The sequence below is a fragment of the Podarcis melisellensis genome (genome assembly GCF_964234715.1).
Source record: "Podarcis melisellensis genome assembly, chromosome: 1".
NCBI classification, from domain to species: Eukaryota; Metazoa; Chordata; class Lepidosauria; order Squamata; family Lacertidae; genus Podarcis; species Podarcis melisellensis.
Window position 1 is genome coordinate 44023143 of NC_138528.1, and position 22377 is coordinate 44045519.

At 41.5% G+C, this 22377-nt stretch overlaps 1 protein-coding gene across 6 annotated transcripts; it reads right to left on the minus strand.

Moving 5' to 3' along the window:
* Positions 1-20738, minus strand: LOC309357782 (cytosolic phospholipase A2 delta-like). Of its 6 annotated transcripts, none has more exons than XM_081890211.1 (17): positions 20653-20738; positions 18917-18957; positions 16118-16160; positions 15825-15888; positions 14654-14790; positions 13211-13324; positions 11171-11208; positions 9286-9421; positions 8397-8533; positions 7391-7613; positions 6471-6588; positions 5033-5170; positions 4474-4581; positions 3600-3791; positions 2162-2328; positions 407-593; positions 1-243 (listed from the first exon to the last, which is right to left on the minus strand). In XM_081890211.1, the coding sequence occupies exons 2-17, from the start codon at positions 18925-18927 to the stop codon at positions 11-13; spliced, it is 2046 nt and encodes a 681-aa protein (XP_081746337.1). In that variant the 5' UTR covers positions 18928-18957; positions 20653-20738; the 3' UTR covers positions 1-10. The 6 variants fall into 6 exon arrangements, with proteins under 6 accessions (XP_081746337.1, XP_081746336.1, XP_081746338.1 ...); XM_081890210.1 differs by lacking the exon at positions 20653-20738 and adding an exon at positions 19748-19770; XM_081890212.1 differs by lacking the exon at positions 20653-20738 and adding an exon at positions 18596-18632 and having other exon boundaries at positions 15815-15888; positions 18917-19376.
* Between the last annotated feature and the right edge of the window lie 1639 nt (positions 20739-22377).

Genomic DNA, 22377 nt, shown 5'->3' on the forward strand with positions numbered 1-22377 from the left:
GCAAGGGATCCTAAGAAGAGTCACATGGCTGGGCACATTTCCGGCCCCATTTTTTCCATTCTATGGCGATGGAGAGAGCCTGAAGAATAAAGTCTCTGCTATTCTGGATGTTATAGTCAGTCAGTTTCAGGAGTTTGTCAAAGTCTTTCTTAGTGTATGTAAAGTTCATCAGCTGGTATGGTGAGCAACAGCCAGATAGCGGGACTCTGCCTTCTGCCATCTCGGTTTGCCTACGTTCCACACCTGAAAATAAAACAAACAAACAAATATGCCCCTGGTTAAATCATTTAGGAGATCTGGGAACATGTTCAGACCTCATTCAATCATTTGCTCATCCCTCCCCTACTGTTACCTTGCCTTTGTTTTGTTTTGAGACAAAATATTGCACGTTGAAATTGAAATGTACCTGGTTCTTTAAATTTCTGGAATGTATCGTTCACAAGCGGGAAATGAAGCACAATGGGGGATTTGTTATGCTCCTCATCCACAAATAAGTAACATTCTCTTGGATTTTTCTTGTCTTCCTCACTCAATGAAATCCTGGGAAAAGGAATTCCCTGCTCCAAGCAGTATTCGCTGGTTTGTTCTATAGACTGTAGCACAAGAAATTAGGGTAACTTTAATGGCTGTCCTTTAAATCAGCAGGCATTAAATTACATAGCCATAATTAGAGCTGGGGGAGGATTTCAATTCACTCCACCATTTGGAGCTAAGCTCTCCAGTCCGCATTCCAATGGATCATGCTCAGATCATAATGTAGACGTGTGGATTTGACTACATGTCTATGAACCTTTCTGAATATGTTTCACTTTCTTTAAAAAAACAACACCAAGATAGATGCAGGGCTTTCTTACCTCTACATTTCTGTTTTTAAATTATTTCTAGCTGATTGGAGCAGCTACTCTTGCTGTGCTCATTGAAATGTTTTGAGTAAAATGTCCCTGCTGTGACCCTGTGTAATTGCACCAAGGAAAAGATGGTTGCCCCAATGTACTTATGGGGGCAGCCATCTTTTTTCTGTACAATGTCCCAATGAGGCTTCAAGCAGCTAGAAAATATTTTTTTAAAGAAAAAGGAGCCAGAAACCTTTCAGACCACATCATAAGTGTGTGGGTCAATAACATTTTTAAAGAGTGCAGATTTTGCCTTTAAAAAAAAACCCATGCAGATATTCATTGGAGACACAAACTGGATTCAGCCCATTTTGACCATCCCTTGCCACAATTCTAAGGGTATGTTTGAACGATGATGCTGATAAACAACATTTAAAATAAAACCCCCCACAAGTGCCTACTCACAGAAAAAGAAAGAGTGTGGGAGCTGAGCAACAATAAAGAAAAAATACCTGGCTACTTTTTTTAATACTCCATCTAGAGGGTTGTTTAAGACTAATTTCTGCCCTACATTCTACAGAGAATTCTTTTTGAAGCACCTGATATAAGAACTGTTTTCTGCTGAAAATCCACAATTGTAGCTTTGTTCACAAGTCAAAAAGCAGACACACTTTTGTTCAGTTTAATGTTGTTAAGTTTCTCCTCATTTGATTGAAACTCAAGTGCCCATTGCTTGGAGTGACTGGAATGAGCTTTACTTTTAATAGCTGTGTAGAATGGAAAATTTTGGCAAGCACGAGAGAAACAGTACCCATTGAAATTACATCTTCTGTGACATGCCTTGCCCTCCTTTCTTTCTAGGTCCTTAGCCATTACTACATTGGTTCATAGGCAGGTATTTTGTCTGATGCAATGCACATATTATTTAGTGTATGATAGGCTTTGATTATGTTTGTTGCAGTCGGATGATGGTGATGATGGATATAAAATGGTACCATTTCCTATCTATCTATTTATCTATCTATTGATTGAATTTATATACAGCCCTATACCCAGGGATCTCAGGGTGGTTTACAGAATCAAAACCTTCGAGATTTTATGTAATCAACACCCCACTCCCGCAAAGTGCCTATTACAACATAATGTGTATTAACAGCTGCAAATCAAAGCATCAGCAAAATACTAAACTGCACTTTTTTCACAATGGCAAGGATTTTGGGGGGAGGGGGGAGGAATCTGTATTGGGACCCTGGCATGGAGGGTAGGAGAGAGTTCCTCTTTCCTCTACTGTGAGCAAACTGTTTGCAGAAGAATACCTTAACACTGACCTGGAAAGGGTTGTCCAGAGAGTAATCAAACGATAAGATGACATCTACTTTCCGCTCCTTTCTCAAGAGCGGGGGACAGCTAGTATTGATGAAATAGGCAGCATCGACCAGGCAGATACCTTCTTCTGATGGTGTCAGTTGATTAGGAAACTGGTCCAGTCGGCTGTCTGAAATGCAAATTATACAATAAAAATCAATCTAGTAATCTAATCTGATTTTTATCATCCATTGTCTTTCACAAAATGTTTCAGATGTGGGACACAAATCAATGGCTTCAAGATACAAGAAAGGAGATTCCGACTAAACATCAGGAAGAACTTTCCAACAGTAAGAGCTGTTCAACTGTAGAATGGACTCCTTCAGAAGGTGGTAGACTCTTCTTCATCAGAGGTTTCTAAGCAGAGGTTTGGTGGCTATCTGTCATGGGACTGGTCTAGGTGGCTCTTAGGGTCCCTTACAACTCTACATTTCCATGATTCTATAGTTTTATTTGAAGCCAGTCTTCTGCCTGAGCCTGGAACTTTCAAGGAGTCAGTCTATGGCTCCAAACACCATTCAGAATTCAGGGCTCTGCCACACATTACATGGCAGCCCACTTGTGTTTATCAGAACGTACATTCAAGTTGGTGTTCCAGCCAATCTCATCTTGCTGATAAAGTTTGCTTTCTGACACATATGTTGGTGAACACACTTTTATCATGTTCACATTTTACATATTTAGGTATATATTCAGAACATTGCATGTGTCCATTTAAAAAGAAGAAAAGTGTATAAAATGAAATGTGTTCTTGAAACAGCACTCCTGGTCTAAGGAAGGCAAGATAACTCGACAAAAGAGAGACAGTGATAAATGAGCTCTGTTCAACACTTGCATATGTTTACAAGTAAAATCAAAGTCACTATGTTCACAGTAAACACACATTTACTCCTATTGTCCAGTATCCCAGGCCCAGTTATGGGAAGATATAAGTTTGTAGGTTCTAAAGAGGAATTTAATAGTTAGTGTGTCAGAAATGTCCTTTCAGATGAAGCGTGGAATAGCAATTTTATTAACTTAGTAAATAAATTATCAGCACTAAAAAGCCCTAGGGTATGATAATTATTTTTGGTGGGGTTGTTTTCCTTTATTTTTTTGGTAACTAGAACTGTAATCCTAATCCATTAGTTTGGAGAAAGCCCCACTGAATTCAATAGGTCATACAGTGGTACCTCTGGTTAAGAACTTAATTCATTCCGGAGGTCCATTCTTAACCTGAAACTGTTCTTAACCTGAGGTACCACTTTAGCTAATGGTGTCTCCCACTGCCGTCACGTGATTTCTGTTCTAATCCTGAAGCAAAGTTCTTAACCCGAGGTACTATTTCTGGGTTAGCGGAGTCTGTAACCTGAAGCTTCTGTAACCCAAGGTACCACTGTACTTCTAAGTAGACATAGTTACCTTTCCACGTAGAGAACTGACTCTCCTGGTAATAGTCTTTATGCATATGGAAACCATTGAGGAAGTTATGGATGTGATGGTGCAATGGACGATCAGTTAAAATATTTCTTATAATCTGAAAGAGCTTCCCATCAGGACACATCCAAGAGGTCCCCAAGTAAGTAGAGCTTTCTGGTGGAATATGATTTCTCTCTGAATAAGGGAAAGGAAGAGGAGGGGATTGGAGGGAGAGGAAGCAGTCCGTGTTGCTACTTTATGCCACTATAGCGTTACAGCAAATGTCTATGAAAAGGCTTATTCAAAAATCATATGATTGTCTTCCTCTGCACAATTTAAAGTAGATATATGGCATTGTTTATGAATAATGACACACTGTCAAATACATATGCCTGGAACAGATACAGGTAACCCCATTTAGATACCAAAAAAGTGGGAAATTCCCTTAATGTTCCTTTAACAGGGATTTTTAATCTACATTCGCTAACACCTAGATATCGCTCACTTTTAGTGAAAGCAACAAATAATATTGTGGCACCTTGAAAACTAACCAATTTGTTACAGTGTAAGCTTTCATGGACCATTTCATAACTTTCCACAGGTGGCCTTCCACACCACCCCAGCATGTGTGTTCATGCAAGTGTGTGCACACGCCCAAATACGTGCTGTCTTATCTCTTCGCCACAGTGCTTTGTGTTAGTGTAGATAATAGCACTGTGCTGCCTTAAATCTCTTCCAGTTTCTGAACTGCACACTAGCCATCACTATGTTCATGCGAATGGAGGCAAACCATCTAGGCTACATCTGCAGGGCTTATTTACGAGAATATGTGTGCTGTTATGTACACATTATTTTAAGCTAACAACAAAATTCCTACCAATGTTTCTTATTTTGCTTCTGATAAGTTTCTGCCAAGATTCATCTGTACTGCTCAACTTATTCCAGACATCAAGCAGATTCACAGCAAGAATATTGCTCCACAACGCTGTAAAGTCAAGCATATTTAGGGAAAGATCAATTCTTCTTTGCATAATCCATCCTTTCTCATTCAGCTGTTTATCATTAATCAAAACTTCAATAGTAATTAATTACTCCTCCTGCCTTATTTAGGTCTTTTGAAATATTAGGACTTCATTGCTACTAGATAATGGTTGTACTATTTGCTCATAAACACACATTTGTTTATTCATACGTATTGCAACAGAAAAGCGTTTTATATTTAAAGTGAGGTGGCCTCCTCAGGCAGCTGATGTTGGGTGTGATAAAATTGCAGCATCAGGCACATAATTGTCTTGGGCTAGCCTACACCTCAAAATTCCCAAAAATTATGATAGTTAACCTACAAATCTGGTTGATGATCTTAGTAATTGCAAATCCAGTTCACAACAGCTTTCAAGAGAGTAACATGCCACTTTACAGGAAATTAATACAATTACCTTCTAAATAACAGATCCGGGACTCTAGGTTTTTCTTCATTAGCCGTCCCATGAAGAATTCACTTCCAAAATCTTCTGAATGGATGAATGCACTGTATTTCAGAAAACCAACTTCATAGGGGGAGAATTCACACCATTCTGTGTACAGACAATCAACAAGCATACTTGCTATCTTATTGCTGATGGAAGCATGGTAACATAATAATTCTGCATCTAAAACCTCCTATGAGAATATACTAATTTGTGTATGCATTGTGTTTATCATTCTACCTTTCCTCCAAGGAGCATGGAGGGGGAAATGCATTGTGTAATATTGATAAATGATCTATGGGATACAATTATTTCCGTATCTCATTCATTTTCACAAGAAATGACAAGTGAGGTCACTTTTACTTTCATTTTATTGATGGGGAAGTGAAGCTGAAAGAGGAGAGTTACTTCACCAAAGCCATCAAACAAGCACATGGCTCAATGGTCCAAGACCATCATTCAACCCAGACGCTGAGGTCCAGCTCCAAGGGCCTTCTGGTGGTTCCCTCACTGCGAGAAGGGAGATTACAGGGAACCAGGCAGAGGGCCTGCTTGGTGGTGGCACCCGCCTTGTGGAATGCCCTCCCTTCAGATGTGAGGGAAATAAACAACTATCTGGCTTTTAGAAGACATCTGAAGGCAGCCCTGTTTAGGGAAGTTTTAAATTTCTTGTGTTTTACCATTTTTAATTTGTGCAGTAAGCCGCCCAGACTGGCCGGGCAGTTTACAGCACATACAAAATTAATTGTCATCACCATCATCTAAATGAGTCATTTATACCTATGTAAAGAAACTACACTAACAGCCCAATTTATTTGCTGTGCTTACAACAATCAATAAAACAAATTACTGTGCAGTTTTAAAGGGATCATTTCATATTTGCAGCAATGAAACCTACAAGGAATCTCCAGTTCTGCACACATACTTACTAACACTTAGGATGCTTCCAGGCTGGTTTTTTGTAGCATCTACATAATGTTGTTGGCATCAAAATGCCAGCAAATATTCCCCATCCCCTGCAATTTAATCTGGATTTTCCCTTCCTGGGGAAGAGATGACCACTTAAAAAACAACAACAACCTGTTGCCATTAAGCTATTTGAAATATCTCAGGGACCCATTAGCAATATTAAGCCGCTGTCTATAAGCTCCTTTAGTGACCTTGAGCAGGCCCCAAACCTGGCACATACATGCTAATCTCTGTTTCAGTTACTGTCATACAGACCTGTATTATTAATATGCAAGGTAAATTACCGACAGATCAAATAATCCCCAAGGATGTTCTGAATTTTCCCTTCTGGCACATTATTGCTACATAGTAAAGCTTACACAGGAGAATAGGCTAAGAAAAATTGCTGCCATTTGCACCTGCCATTTCTCTACTGCAATTACAATTTTATAAGAATTACCTTTGAATTCAAAAGTAGAAATATGGTTTTCTTTCACATTAAGGGCTAAATAGAGGGGTAGGGGATTCTGCCCTTGATTCACAGCCTGTTGCTGATCAGATAGTTTAAAATCATTCACCTAATAAGGAGGAAAAACAGAAAGCAAGCAAAGGACTTGAGCTCAGAAGAGTGTGCCATGTACTGCAACAAATCAGATATGGTTTTGCAAAACAAATCTCTGAAAATTGTGTGAATATACACTTAAGTGCTTCATACTTGCACTTTGTTACCCCTGACAGTTAAGTCCAGTCGCGAACAACTCTGGGGTTGCGGCGCTCATCTCACTTTACTGGCCGAGGGAGCTGACGTTTGTCCACAGAAAGTTTTTCCAGGTCATGTGGCCAGCATGACTAAGCCGCTTCTGGCGAAACCAGAAATGGTGTTTACCTTCCCGCCGGAGCGGTACCTATTTATCTACTTGCACTCTGATGTGCTTTCGAACTGCTAGGTTGGCAGGAGCTGGGGCAGAGCAACAGGAGCTCACCCCGTTGTGGGGATTCAAACAGCCGACCTTCCGATCGGCAAGCCCAAGGCTCAGTGGTTTACACCACAGAGCCACCCATGTCCCTTTTGCTACCCTTACAATATCACTAGTTTAATGTAATCAGTTATAAACTTTATGAATGAGATGGATGAATGAATATATGGAATAAAGGGGGTCCTGCAGGCCAGGGCAGCAGGGCAAGCACCCCGCAGGGTGCCACCTTGTCACCCACCTGGATGTGGAACTTGGGGCGCACTGCCCACCCCCCACCCTGACACCACTGCATGCCAGAGAGATGAAACAACCAACAGAGGCTTTGGGAGATAATTGGCTCTCCATTAATCATTTCTGTATTTGGACACTGATCGTTAGGAGATGCCTAACGCTGTTTACATACCCCATCATGCAAGATATTCTCCAGAGCTACGGCCCACAGGTCATTAAAAGAAGTAGAGATGCCCTCTTTGGCCCTCTGCCTCAGCTCCTCTTGATAATAAATCAGATGCTCCAGAGAAAAGGTGCTTATCTTATTCTTTCCCATATGCTTCTTGGCTTCAAGGATTGGCCTCTCCAGATCCTTTTGGGACCAGTTGGAATCTTCATACAAATTTGACATGGTCCTAAAGAAACAGTTGTAATAAAATAATTAGGATAAATACATGGACAATAAAACACACACGTAAAGAAGCCACCTTGGTTTTCCTGAAGACTGGTATAAATGTTACACAGAAGCAGAGGAAATGGAAGGACAGGCGAGATGAGCCCTGCTTCACTTTTCCACTCTTGCACACTGAAGTCTGAAGCGGCACATCTCAAGCGCAACCATAAGTCCCAGGACTGTCCCTATTGGAAAAACCTATTTGGTGTTTCGCAACTTTCTGACTAGTTGCAGGACCTTAGCCAGACCTAGCAGAGTACACGCAGAATCCACGGAAGCAATTGGCGACTTGGCTGCAGACAGGATAGACGAAGCAGGAACCAGGAACTTGTAGTTAGGTGTTTATTATATACAGTGGACTATTTACAGGAACAGAACACGGATCTTTTGCTAGCTCTCTCTGACATGACTCACAACTCCCACACTGACACAGAACTCTGAACACGAACACTGAACTAACCGTTAGTAGGCCATTAATTATCACTCCTCTGAGAGAGCTTGACCAATCAGGGAGCGGTCTCCATGTCTCCATTATCACTAGGCAGACCTACTCCTTCAGATTGCCTTCTGGCTGTCAGCCAAACCTTAATTGACTCTGTGACTTCATTGCTGGTATGGCTTGGCTCAGGGAAAGCGGATTGCATACAAATAATGTTCAGATACTATGCACTTCTTAATACCTTTCCTTGGTTTCAGCTCCAAAATTCCACAATCCCCTCCCCCAGTTTCATGCTGACAGTCTCACCAAGTTGAGCCTGAGGTACCGCTGATATATGTTATGCAGTCCAGCATGCCAAGCTTCTGAAGTCCTGAGAGCTGCCCATAAAGAGACGTCATTGCTCTGCATCCACCTCCTGTGGCCATGACTGCAACTACTGGCACCTGTTTAAAATGCACAGATATCTATATATATATATATATTTATATTAATATCTGGCCTGTACATTAGCACACAATTAACAATGTCCTCTGGGTAGTTCACAGACTTAAAATATGAGTATTAGCATTTTCGAAGGGCATAATATCAGCTAGGATAATAATAATAATAATAATAATAATAATAATAATAATAATAATAATATATTTATACCCCATCCATCTGGCTGGGTTTCCCCCGCCACTCTGGGTGGCTCCCAACAGAAAATAAAAACACAATAAAACATCAAACATAAAAAACTTCCCTAAACAGGACTGCCTTCAGATGTCTTCAAAAAGTAAGATAGTTGTTTATTTCCTTCACAACTGATAGGAGGACGTTCCACAGGGAGGGTGCCACCACCAAGAAGGCCCTCTGCCTGGCATATGCCAACCATGCCAGATATCAGTTGCTTTGCTAACACCGTTGCCTCCCAAAACATTTATTTTATTCATTTAATAAATGCGCCACTTAATTGTGAAGCCTCCAAGCGGTTTATGTAAACAAATAAAATACATTAAAAATATCAGTAAAATACAACATTGAAAACAAGGTGAGCTAAGAACAATTCCAAGCATGAAGTTCAACTTCCCACAACCTGCACGTTACACCAGCAGAAAATGAAAGGAGTCTTTTTTTTAAGGGATGTGTCAAATATAAATTGTTATTTTCCTTTTAAAATATGCATTCTTTTCCTTCAGTTCCAGATCCAGCATACCTCATGATCCAACAGATCCTCTTCTAGCTGGAGGACACTTTTCAAACCAGCTGCAACCACTTTCTTCCGCTTATGTAGAAAAGTCTTTTCCTCTCCGCATAGGTCAAACCTCAAACGCACATCAAGGTGCTCTGAGCTGAAACAAAATTAAGGACGTAGGTAGGGGAAGCAAACAGTAGTACATCATCCACTAACTACAGGATCAACAATCCACATTTAGAGATAGCCTGTTCCTCTAAATCAGGGGTGGGGAATCTGAGATGCTCAATATATTGTGGGGCTCTCATTTAAACTTGCCTAATTTCAGCTTTACGCAGCCAGCTGAAATCGCACAAATTAAATGCACAGAAAGCAGGGAATCATAGAATCATAGAGTTGGAAGAGACCACAAGGGCCATCGAGTCCAACCCCCTACCAAGCAGGAAACACCATCAGAGCACTCCTGGCATATGGTTGTCAAGCCTCTGCTTAAAGACCTCCAAAGGAGGAGACTCCACCACACTCCTTGGCAGCAAATTCCACTGTCGAAAAGCTCTTACTGTCAGGAAGTTCTTCCTAATGTTTAGGTGGAATCTTCTTTCTTGTAGTTTGGAACCATTGCTCCGTGTCCGCTTCTCTGGAGCAGCAGAAAACAACCTTTCTCCCTCCTCTATGTGACATCCTTTTATATATTTGAACATGGCTATCATATCACCCCTTAACCTCCTCTTCTCCAGGCTAAACATGCCCAGCTCCCTTAGCTGTTCCTCATAAGGCATCGTTTCCAGGCCTTTGACCATTTTGGTTGCCCTCCTCTGGACACGTTCCAGTTTGTCAGTGTCCTTCTTGAACTGTGGTGCCCAGAACTGGACACAGTACTCCGGGTGAGGTCTGACCAGAGCAGAATACAGTAGCACTATTACTTCCCTTGATCTAGATGCTATACTCCTATTGATGCAACCCAGAGCTTAAAGGTTCTTTTGGCACGGGGTTCCGCAGGACAAAAATAGCTAACTATTATTAGGCATTCAAATCCAAACCAAACTGAATTTCTCCCCCATCGCAAATACTTAAGGTGAATATAAAATGACTGCAGCTAACACAAAGGAGAGAATTACCGTCATTACTTTGGACCCACATACATTAGTTAAGAAAAAGTGTTTTATATGCATTATAACACTGTGACACCAGATGGCGCGGTGGAGTTCCGTCTTTCGCCAATGTGATTTCCCACACTGAGGTTTACAACATGTTTTCCTGAAATGCTTTTTTGATGTGTCTAAATCCAGCCCTAAACTCCTGACAGCAACTGTTTGAATTTCCCGACTACACACACACACACACACACACACACACACACACATACCCCACTGAAAACACTGGATGGGAGAAAAGAATAGGGGACTTTGCACTTGGGCGCACAATTCATGGCTTGAATCAAGAATCCTTTCTTTTTAAAAAAATCACACGTGTTAATTAGCTGGCCAAAGCCAGGATGTGGGTTGTCCCCAATATTGCCATGTTAATTGGACACTATAGCTATAGTCATCATTCTCTCTTCTTTTCTTCTCTGATCTCAGACCCTTATGTCCCATCCCATGTACATCCCATCCTATGTGTATATATGCTTGCCAGTTAAAGAATACATGACACATCAGATGAAGTGGATTGTACATCACCAAAGTTTATGTCATATTAAAACTGTTAGCCAGTGCCAGAAGACTTGTTGTTTTTCTTACAACAGACTATCAACATGCCTATTCTTCTGGAGATTGACATCAGACTCCTCTAGCTAACCCAAACAGTTGCAAAGAGGACAATACAGAAAAACAAGAAATAGACGGTGTTACCTAAAAGTCTACTCAAGATTTTTTTTGGGGGGGGTGTCAGAAAAGTAATACATTACCAAGTCTGTGTACGCAATTTAACTTCCAAATTAGTATCCTGAAATGAAGAATAATGAAGAACAATATTTTAAGTCACATGCATAATCCACAGAACTCAGCATTCTTAGATTCTATTCACATAATAATTACCGTATTTTTCGCTCTATAAGACGCACCAGACCATAAGACACATCTAGTTTTTGGAGGAGGAAAACAAGAAAAAGAATATTCTGAATCTCAGAAGCCAGAACAACAAGAGGGATCGCTGCGCAGTGAAAGCAGCGATCCCTCTTGCTGTTTTGGCTTCTGGGATAGCTGCGCAGCCTGCATTCGCTCCATAAGACGCACACACATTTCCCCTTACTTTTTAGGAGGGAAAAAGTGAGTCTTATAGAGCAAAAAATACGGTACTTGCTGGAATATACCACAAAATGGAAAAAAATAAAATCCTGGTAGTTTTTCTACATGTTTCTGCTCTCTGTTACCAAGTGAAGCAAATCCTATGACACTCTTACTCTGAAAAATAATGCATTTTCTGTGGCTGCGTCTCTGGATCATAAAGTATAGGCACATTTATAAAAATGAAATGCCTGAGAACCGCAGAACATTTTTATTTCTCGTGATATTCCTTGGTTTAAATAAATATACACACACACTTATCCTAAATATGCATAACAATAGAGGTTGTGTGAGTTACATCCAGGCCTGTGATCAGCAGAGTTCCACTTGTGCCACAAAAAGAAGGGAAGACAATTTCTCATCCATTCCTCCTCCTTCCTGCACCCCTTATCCCTTGCATAAGAGGTAGCGCAGCAGCTACACGGTGTAGGGGGGGAAATTACCTATCCTCACCCTACCGGATCTCAAACCTTTCTGTGAATCAGACTGAAAGCTGAGCAATACTAAAACACTGAAACAAAGCTAAAAATTCCATACAAAAAGGCCCATGGTAAAGGGTCCAATCTTATGGAACAGGGGAAACTGTGCAAAGAGATATATCTTTACAAGATGCAAAAAACTGAAGAAACTTTCCCTGCGGTAGAGGGAAAGGCATTCCAAAACGTAAGAGCAATGGGGGAAATGCCCGTTTTCGAGTTCACCACCCTACAATATTCTGTTGGATATGGTGATGACACAAATAAAATCCCCACCCCCATGATGTAAGACTTGGATTCTAAGTGATTGTTCAGATCTATACATTGGCAGGCAGTCCTTCAGGTAACCTGGTCCCACGTTGTTCAAGTCTTTATGTGGCAGGATCCACCACCACAATCTGGGACAGCTCCTTTCATGTGCAATTCCTAGGCACAAACTTATTACCGTACTTTTCTGTGTATAAGACTAGGTTTTTATCCTTAAAAATACAGTGGTACCTCTGGTTACAGACACTTCAGGTTACAGACGCTTCAGGTTACAGACTCCGCTAACCCAGAAATAGTACCTCAGGTTAAGAACTTTGCTTCAGGATAAGAACAGCTGGAGGCCCCATTAGCTAAAGTGGTACCTCAGGTTAAGAACAGTTTCAGGTTAAGAACAGACCTCCAGAACAAATTAAGTTCTTAACCTGAGGTACCACTGAAATGCTAAAAAGTGGGCGTCGTCTTATACATGGGTAGTGCATAGGGTGGACGTTTGATTGGTTGCTGCCTTAGCTATTGTGTGTGTTGTTGGTTGCTGCATCAATAGTAGGTTTTTAATGGCTGACGCTGCGGCAATTGGGTAGGCAATTCGCTGCTTATGCCGGCAATGGGACAGATGGAGGTGAATTTTGCGACACGTACGGGTGAGCGATTTCGGCATTCCCTCTCCCCCCATTTTCTTAAATTTGAGTCCTCAAAAACAGGGGGCTTCTTATACATGGGGCCACCTTATACACGGAAAGGTACGGTATATTTCAGCTATCACATCCAATTATGTGGAAGCACTCAGAGAGCTTTTCCAGATAGCTTGATATTGTTTGCATCATTAAAGGCCACTTTTCCAAGATCAGCCATTGTATAAAAAGCTGGGACAGTTAATTGCCTTAAGTTTAGGAACCTATCTAAGAGTGAAGTGCTTACCTCTGATGCAGTAAGAATTACTTTCACCTCCTGCCCCACAGAAAGTGATTTCAGAGGCATAGTCAGGGTTGCAGATGAATTCTGTTTGTCTTGCTCCCCATTACTTGAGCAATGCTAGATGGAGGTGGAGAGAGTTATGTTGTTAAATCATCAGAAAATACTATGTTTAAAGATTATTTTGATTTTTCAAAAAAACGTTATATTTCAACCAGAGTAGGATGACAGTCTAAAGAACCCTAGGGTTGAATCCTGCAGTTTTTGCATATAACTTATCAGTTAACTGAAACTCTAAAACAATATGTATATTATCAGTTTAATTAATGTTTATCAAGGTTATTACATTAGATGGGCAAACTTTTGGACTGAAAGCATGAATATAATGAGTGTTACCAAATGGAGCTAACACTTTTACCTCACTGCTGTTTTTGGTTTTGGGGGAGTAGTTGAGGGAGAGTCTGGGTGCAAAAGCACACGCCTAAAAATATCTACTGGGAAGCAAGTCCCATTTAAATTTACTCTGAAGTCGGTGATCATTGGTGAATGAGGTATTTCAGGCCAGGGTTCCTGGAAGCCAGGTCCCAGTACCTGACCTCTTGCACCACCAGAATAGCATGTCTACCAAAGACGTCATGGTCTGGATTATATCTACACAGAGGTGCCAACTAAACAGCATTTCGAAACACACCAGCTGATTCAGCATCTAGTTAGATGAAGTTTCAGATCCAGGGCCTGCTTTTCAGTCTATATAACTGAGGAATGAGAATATCCCATCAGACCTAGCTTCTGCTCCCCACACTCTGCCTCTCAATCTGATCCTTTGCTAACTTGGACTACACCAGAGATAGTCAACATGATGCCCTCCAGATTATACCACCTTCTGAAGATGCCCCATTCTTCCTTTCAGAGTTCCTTCCTTTCTGCCAATATATTCCCCTTTCTTGCCCATTCAGATCATGTGCATGTAGAACACTAAAATAAAAAAGGGGTTACTTTCACTCGCTTTCCAGAACAGCAGCTGCACTGGTCCACAGCACAAAAGAAAAAGAAAAGATATCACTCTACTATAGTTTCCCATTATGTTCAAATACAGGAAACTGTGGTTTGATCAAATCACAGTTAGAGATAACAAAACAGAATTAAACTGTGTTTTCATATTCTGGTTTTAGACAACCACTGTTTCCCATATGAGGACACAATAGGAAACTATAGTTTGTGCAACACTGCAAATCGAAACTTTTAACTTCCTCCCCTCAAGTTCTAAGGAAGAAGAAAGTGGATTGTTGCATGGGAATCTGAGGCTCACTGTGGCACATTATTATAATAGAAACAGAAAACCATGATTTCCTGGGTCAGTATTTTATAATACTCTGAGAGGGGGTACATTATTCTATTCCTATTGTATTTTTAGGTGTGGTGCATTATTTCCAGTGAAAGTATGGTCACCTGCAGGTGGGCGTTTAATTGTGGTTCCCAATACATCGGGTAGTGAAAATAAAAGCATTCTACCGATCCAGATTCCAAAACAGTTTTCCATGTATCTTCATATGATCCCTTCATTCTCAGTTCAAGATCACCTTCTTCTACAAAGAGAAGCCCAAACAGATTACAGTATCAACTTGAGCGTAAAAAACATATTTTACCTACAAACTGCCCTTTATAGCTACAGTGGTACCTTGGTTCCCAAACACCAAAAACCCAGAAGTAAGGTTTGCAAACATTTTTCAGAAGCCGAACATCCAATCTGGCTGTCGGCTATTGTTTCTGGGGCACCTGCACCAATCAGAAGCTGAGCCTTGGTTTTTGAACATTTTGGAAGTCAAACGGACTTCCAGAACGGATTAAGTTTGATGCTTTTGTTTTTGCATTTTTGTTTTTGAGGCTTTTTCGGTTAATTTGTTTTTGGGACTGTGTGGAACCCAGTTCAGCGATTGATTGATTGATTGTGTGACTGTGGAAATGGATAAAAGCCCCCCAACCAAGCAATGACTATCATCAGTGCAGGTAAGAAGAAAAAATATTTTTTATTTTTATCATCTACAATGCTGTCTTATTTATTTTATAGTACAGTACATTGATTATTGCTTTCATTTTATAGATCAATGGTCTTGCTAGATAGTAAAATTCATGTTAAATTGCTGTTTTAGGGGATGTTTTTAAAAGTCTGGAACAGATTACTCTGTTTTGCATTACTTTCCATGAGAAAGTACGCCTTGATTTTGGAAAACTTTGGTTTTGGAACGGACTTCCAGAACGGATTAAGTTTGAGAACAAAGGTACCACTATACTATCTGGATTTAATAGAAATGTCCCCCCCCCCAAAAAAAAAATCCAGCACCTAATAGTTGCTTAACAGCTACAAGGAAACACCACCCAAAATATTTGCACCAGTAAAATGATTGCTTTTCCAAACAGCAGTTATATATTTAATAACTTGTTGGTATTTGTTTCTAATTTATTATCCAATATGGAACAGAATCAAAAGCTGTTGCTTAACAAAACAGCAGCAGCAGCAAGATAAAGAAAAAATATTTATATCTGCATCAATTTTCTTGATTCCCAGAAAAGAGAAAGTTAATTGTTGCTGAGGTGGGGTAGGATCTCTACCTGGAATTACCTTTGAAATACTTTGCACTTTTCTCCTTGGAAACACAAACATTCAAACAAGAAACTGGACGGGCCTGTGAAAAATGAACAATAATCCAAGTAATAAAGCTTCAAATTTATTGAAATGGTCAAGCATTCATGAAGAGCTGCTTCTAAAGGCAGTTCTTTAACATTTGTCTCCCATAGTCCTCCTCCACCCCACAGCCTTTAGTTCCTTTTGTGTATATATTAAATTATAATTCACCTAAAACTACATTCCAGAAACAATGAAAGGATGCACAAAATCTAAAGGATTAAGATTACCACTATGATGTTGTTTGTGAGGAGAGTCTCAAGACGATCCAAACTAGAAGGGGGGAAATGCAAGTTTTAAAAAACAATTGCACTGAATTCATCTTTCTTAGCAACCAATCTTGCCTTACAAATTTAGCGAACTGAGGCCTAGCAAAGCAGGATTACAGGAAGGAGTGTGAGCCACAGGCAACAAAGAAAAGCAGACCCTCCAAGTCTCCCTATTTTCCAGCAACAGTCCTGGGTTTACAGAAGCCATCCTGGTTTCTGATTTGATCCCAGAACGTCCCACTTTTCCTTAGGTAAAGGTAAAGGTACCCCTGCCCTTACGGGCCAGTCGTGTCCGACTCTAGGGTTGTGCGCCCATCTCACTTAAGAAGCCGGGGGCTAGCGCTGTCCGGAGACACTTCCGGGTCACGTGGCCAGTGTGACGAAGCTGCTCTGGCGAGCCAGCACCAGCGCAGCACACAGAAACGCCGTTTACCTTCCCGCTATAAAGCGGTACCTATTTATCTACTTGCACTTAGGGGTGCTTTCGAACAGCTAGGTGGGCAGGAGCTGGGACCGAAAGACGGGAGCTCACCCCGCCACGGGGATTCGAACCGCCAACCATGCGATCGGCAAGTCGTAGGCACTGAGGTTTTACCCCCAGGGCCACCCGCGTCCCTCACTTTTCCTTAGGATGTTGCAATTTTCATCGGAGAAATGTTGGAGAGTATAGTAGGACATTCCCATTCCACTGAAAAAGTTTTGGAGGATATGGAATAGGACATCCCCAGGGCTTTTTTTTTTCAACAGGAACTCATTTCCAGCCCCTCTCAGGTGGGTACCATTGCCATTATAAGAGAACAGGAAGGCGTTCATCGTGAGTTCTGGCACCTCTTTTTCTAGGAAAATGGCACTAGGCATCCCTATTTTCAATGGAGAAATGTTGGAGGACATGCAAAAGGAATCCCACCCTCACTCACATCCAGTCTAGACAACCACAAACTCTAGACACCAACTAAAGCACTTACTCAGAGCAAGCCAATACACCCTAACTTTTAGGAGACTGCAGCCTGAAGTTCCTTCAACTTCAGTTGGGGGAGAATATCTATGTGATTCATTTTAGCACCCACTTAAAAGTGCTTAATGGTAATCAAATTGGGCCTGCTACAGATGTACACATTAGTTTCTTCTGTGTGTATCGCCATCCTTTGCTGGATATAATAAAATTTTACTTTGCTTTTCTATTTGTGCAAGACAACCCTGATTCTATGATCCCTGGATCCAAGCCTACATGTTTTAATAATCACTCACTATATGCTTTTACGAAAAAGTTCCAAAAATCCTTCCATTGGAACTATTACGGTACTTTATAAAAATTGATAGTATTTAGGAACACTCCCAAATTGTGGTGTGATACATTATGGGTTCTTCAGGGGTTACAGGGGTGTCCAAACTTTTTTCAAAGAGGGCCAGATTTGATGAAGTGAAGGGCCGTGAGGGCCGACCAAAGTTGTTAACCTTTTTTTCGGGTTGAAGTTGTTGAACTTTTTTTCAGATTGAAGTTGTTGAGGTTTTTTTAGGACACACACACACACCCCAGGAAACAAACTGCCACAGGGGGCTGGATTAAACCAACTGGTGGGCTGGATTAGGCCCCCGAAACGGACTTTGGACATACCTGGGTTAAATGAGCAGGAAAGAGAGGTGGAGTTCAATAAAGGATCAGCTATCTCCTGAGGGAAAGGCACTTCAGTCTCTACTTCAACATGCCTGCTAGTCTTTTTTTCCCCATAACATTGTTATGTACTGAGTTGAATAGGATCCAAACTGCGGCAGTCTGATTGGTCCTAGAACAATAGGATCCAAAACGCAGCAGTCTGATTGGTCCTAAAACAATAGGATTCAGAATGCAGCAGTCTGATTGGTCCTAGAACAATGCAGCAGTATGATTGGTTGGCAGGAACCACCCAATCATTCTCCAGATAGAAGCGAATCCACAACCTGATTGGCTTACAGTAGAATTCCGGAATTAGCCAATCATGTGCAGCCCACTGTGTAAATTATGTATATAAAGCAGATACTTTGAGGGGACATTCATTCATTCCTCCTCACTACTATGAGCTGAATAAAGAGCATGAAATCACTTTGCGACTCTGAGTATATTTCAACATAGAGATATTTTTCTTTGTTAGATGATACTTCCCCAACAGTTTGAATGTACAACATTTAAAGCAATAGCAATGCAGTTTGTTTTTTATGTGATATGAAAGAAAATACTTTGCTTTTACTATGTATACTACTTGAATTATAGAGAACAACCACATCTCTCCAGTAGAAAAAATGGCAAGTGTGAAACAGCCCCTGAAATCTATCTGTAATGGTTTGAATTCCACATTATGGATCAGCAAACACCCTGCATCACATTTTGTACGGCATGCTCCCAGAATGGAGGAAAGGCATAAAGCAGGCTTTATTTAATTAAATTAAGAAGAGCATGCTTACTTCAGGAAGACTAGAACTTTTGGTGAAAGGTAATTAACTGAAAAACAGAAGAAGCAACCACATCAATTGTTTGATTTATTATGCACAATTAAATTCATGCCTAGACAAGCTAAAGTCTATCATCCTGAATGCTCAAAGTGACAGCATATGTAATTAGTTGTGCTATCTTGATGACTCCTGCTCATTAAATTCACAGCTTCTTATAAACAAAGACATCTATAAATGCACTAACTTAAACCCGTATTTTTTTTTAAAAAAACACACAACCTGACACCACATTTTATAAAGAATCCAGAATACTTCCCTATTATTACTACATACTTTTCCTTCATTGTGAACTCTATGTCCAGTTCTTCCTTACTCTGGAAAGAAAAAGATGGCTGGGATCAGCAACAAAATAATAAAAGAATCTGCTTAAAAAACAAAAAAAGGTAAAGAGATGCTTTTCATATTAACTGAATATGAATGGCAAGTGAAGCAAAACATTGCAGGATTTCAGCCATAAGAAGAGTCCTGCTGGAATAGCCCAAAGTCCTACGTGTTCCTCCATTCAGTCCTTATCCTGATAATCAGCTGCGGATTGCCTTAACCTACAACATGCATGTCCAACTTCAAGTAGCTTGTGATCTGCAATCCAATATCATAAACTGGCAGTGATCTACCAGCCAGGGATAGGTGCAGGGTGGGCAGGCAGGCGCTGGCTGCTTCCCCTGAGGGAGCAGGGACATGTAGGGAAAGGTGTAGGGTTGGCGGCAGGATGGGTGCAGGGTGGGCGGGTACAGCCCAGCCCTTTCTCTCTCCCCCCAAGCCAGCTCTTTCTCCCCCGCATCCCAAGCAACTGTCTCTCTCTCTCTCCCTTCAAATCAGCTGGGCTGCGGAGCTCTGCTGCACAACGCTTCTCCTCCCGCCCACCCTCAAACCAGAGCACTATCTCTCTCCCCCACCCCCCCGTCAAAGGGAGCCACGCAGCTGATGTGGATCCCAATACAGCAGTGCCTGCCCTCCCTTCCTCCCTCCTGCCCTCCCTGCCAAAGGGAGCCTCCCCACGTGGCTCCTCCTCGCGCCTCCCTCCATCTACGGCAGCCTTCCCCTTTCCCAGTCGGGAAAGCCCTGCTAAGCCCGCCTCCGCTCTTCCAGCAGCATCCCACAGACCTCTCCCCGGCAACCTCGCGCCTCTGCTCAGCCTTGCATCGCTGCTGCATCATCTGAGAAAGGCCCTGCGATCGATCGACCAGAAACCACCCCACGATCGACTGGGGGCTCACGATCGACATGCTGTACATGCCTGTGCTACGTGAATTTGTCTTTTGCTGAATTACAATTCCTCTCGGTGCCAGACTCACACCTCCTTTAATTTTTTTCTAAATTGGCAGCCATCACTACACCTTGGGCTAGTGATTCCACAGTTCAGCTGTGTGAAGATCTACTTCCTTCTGTTTGTCCTCCATTCGGTTTCATTGGATGATTACCGGTTCTAGTATTAAGTGGGGTGCGGAAGAATGTCCCTATTCACCTTTTCTACACTGTGCATAATTGTATGCATTTTATGCATACAATTGTCCATCGTTCCCACAGCTCCACCAACATTCAGCATCCTCAACCCTCATTAGCCTACTTTGGCAACCCCCCAAAAAGGGGGATTTGGGGGGTACTTCTACAAACCTTATGGGTCCCTCCTGCTTGCTGACACCTCTCCCCCTTATGTGTGAACAGTGTCGCTTCAGTTAAATAAAGGATCCACACAATGCAAGTACGTTTGCCAGTTACAGGTGGGCTAGAGATGCTTACCTGACCTCTCAGCAACTGAGTGCCTGCTCTTACCAGGAGACGGAGTGCAGCGCAGCCAATCCGGTGCTCTTGCCAGAGCATTTGCACCACACTTGCTCTCCCTGCCACCTTGCCCTCCTGATAAGCAGCAGCGACTCACCTCAGGAAGTCAGGTAAGCGTCATTCAGGGCTTCTTCAAACATGGCATATGATGTCAGATAATATAGTTCCATAATCAAAATGTTCACGAGACACACACATAAATATGAGCAAGGTATTTTGTTCTGCACCTCTGAATTCAGTATGAAGGTTGTGTGGAATCTCTCTCCAGGGCTGACTTCAGCTACATCAAAAAGGACAGTGAAGAGAAGGTCATCTGTGGTGAGCAGGTCTTCATCGTAAATCTTCAGTTCCAGGATGTTCTGAAAATTAAGGAAGCACCTTTAAAAAATTGTATGTGCTTGTGTTAAACGTTAGGACCTCAAATCTATCTGAACAAAAACTTGCCCATCTTAAGCTACTAGAGAAATTCTAGAATGCAGATTCTCTGAGACTAATGCCATAAACTCCATTTCCTTACCTTCACCTGATTCTGTACTGTGAAATAGAAGGTTTCGTTCCACACAGGTGCACTTGAATTCAGGACTGTTTGAGTCCTTGCTTCCTCCTGCGAAGCTGTTGGCAGCCATAGTGTTACATAGCAGTCAGCTCCACTCACTGAAGCAGGGAGAAAAAATTGCTTAGTAAGAATCTAAAGCCAAGCACTAAAATCACAACGCTGATAACCTTTGTGACTCTATTGTATTAAGTTTGGCACCTTTCAGATAAAGAAATTAGGTAGGTTTGGACCGAACTTCTGCAGGGATAAAGAGCCAGTTTAGCCCCAGGTACACTCCTTTTTTCCTACCATATAAATGAACACCCTTAATAATTCACTTCTGTGAGGGAAAGTAAAGCCCTGCACTAGATGACACCTTTTAACAAAGGGAGGGAGAAATTGTCCATCATCCACACCCGCTGACTGGCCTGACATGACATGACAGACATTTAGCACAGAAGGATGGAGGTAAACAACACATCTCTGAGCTGTCTGCAAACCTCTCCATACCAACTACACATACCAAACTTATCAAAACAGTAGGGGTGTTAGTCAACTAAGTGTTACTCAGAGTAGACCCACTGTAATCAGTTGTCATAATTGAGTCATGTTGGTTAATTTCAATGGGTCTACTCTGAGTAACACTTAGTTGACTACCACCCTTGGCATATTACTAATCACATATAAAGGGCTGCATTACATATTTAATCTACATGGCAGTACATAGAAGACTGTCTTGTACCAAGGGTCAAACTATCTGTCCATCTAGCCTAATATTATCCACTCTGACTGGCAGAAGCTTTTCAAACAAGCAGAAGTCTTTCCCGTTACCTGCTACCTCAGGCTTCCTCAACCTCGGCCCTCCAGATGTTTTGAGACTACAATTCCCATCATCCCTGACTGCTGGTCCTGCTAACTAGGGATCATGGGAGTTGTAGGCCAAAAACATCTGGAGGACCAAGGATGAGGAAGCCTGTGCTACCTAATTCTTATTTTAACTGGAAATTTTCAGTTATTTCCAGGGATTGAACCTGGAACCTTTTGCATGGAAAACATGTGCTCTACCCTCTGAGTTATGGCTCCTCCCCACTGAAATGTGTAGTGATCCTGCTTTTCACACCAATGACCAGGACAGCTTCTGTGTAGCGTTTTACATGTAGACCAGTTTTCACTTACATATGATATTTATACCTAAAACGTAGCTACCTCTGAGTCCTAAACTAATAAGGTGGTACTCTGTGTTGTGTAATATTTAGAAAGGGATTATTTTTTAAGCATCAAATGGCATGACTGTGAGCTGTATCCAAATAAGGGCTACTTAGAGTAGACCTACTGAAATCATTGCTCATGACTGACTCATGCTTATTGAATTCAGTGAGACTTCTCATAGGCTGGATCCAAACAGATATTAAATATG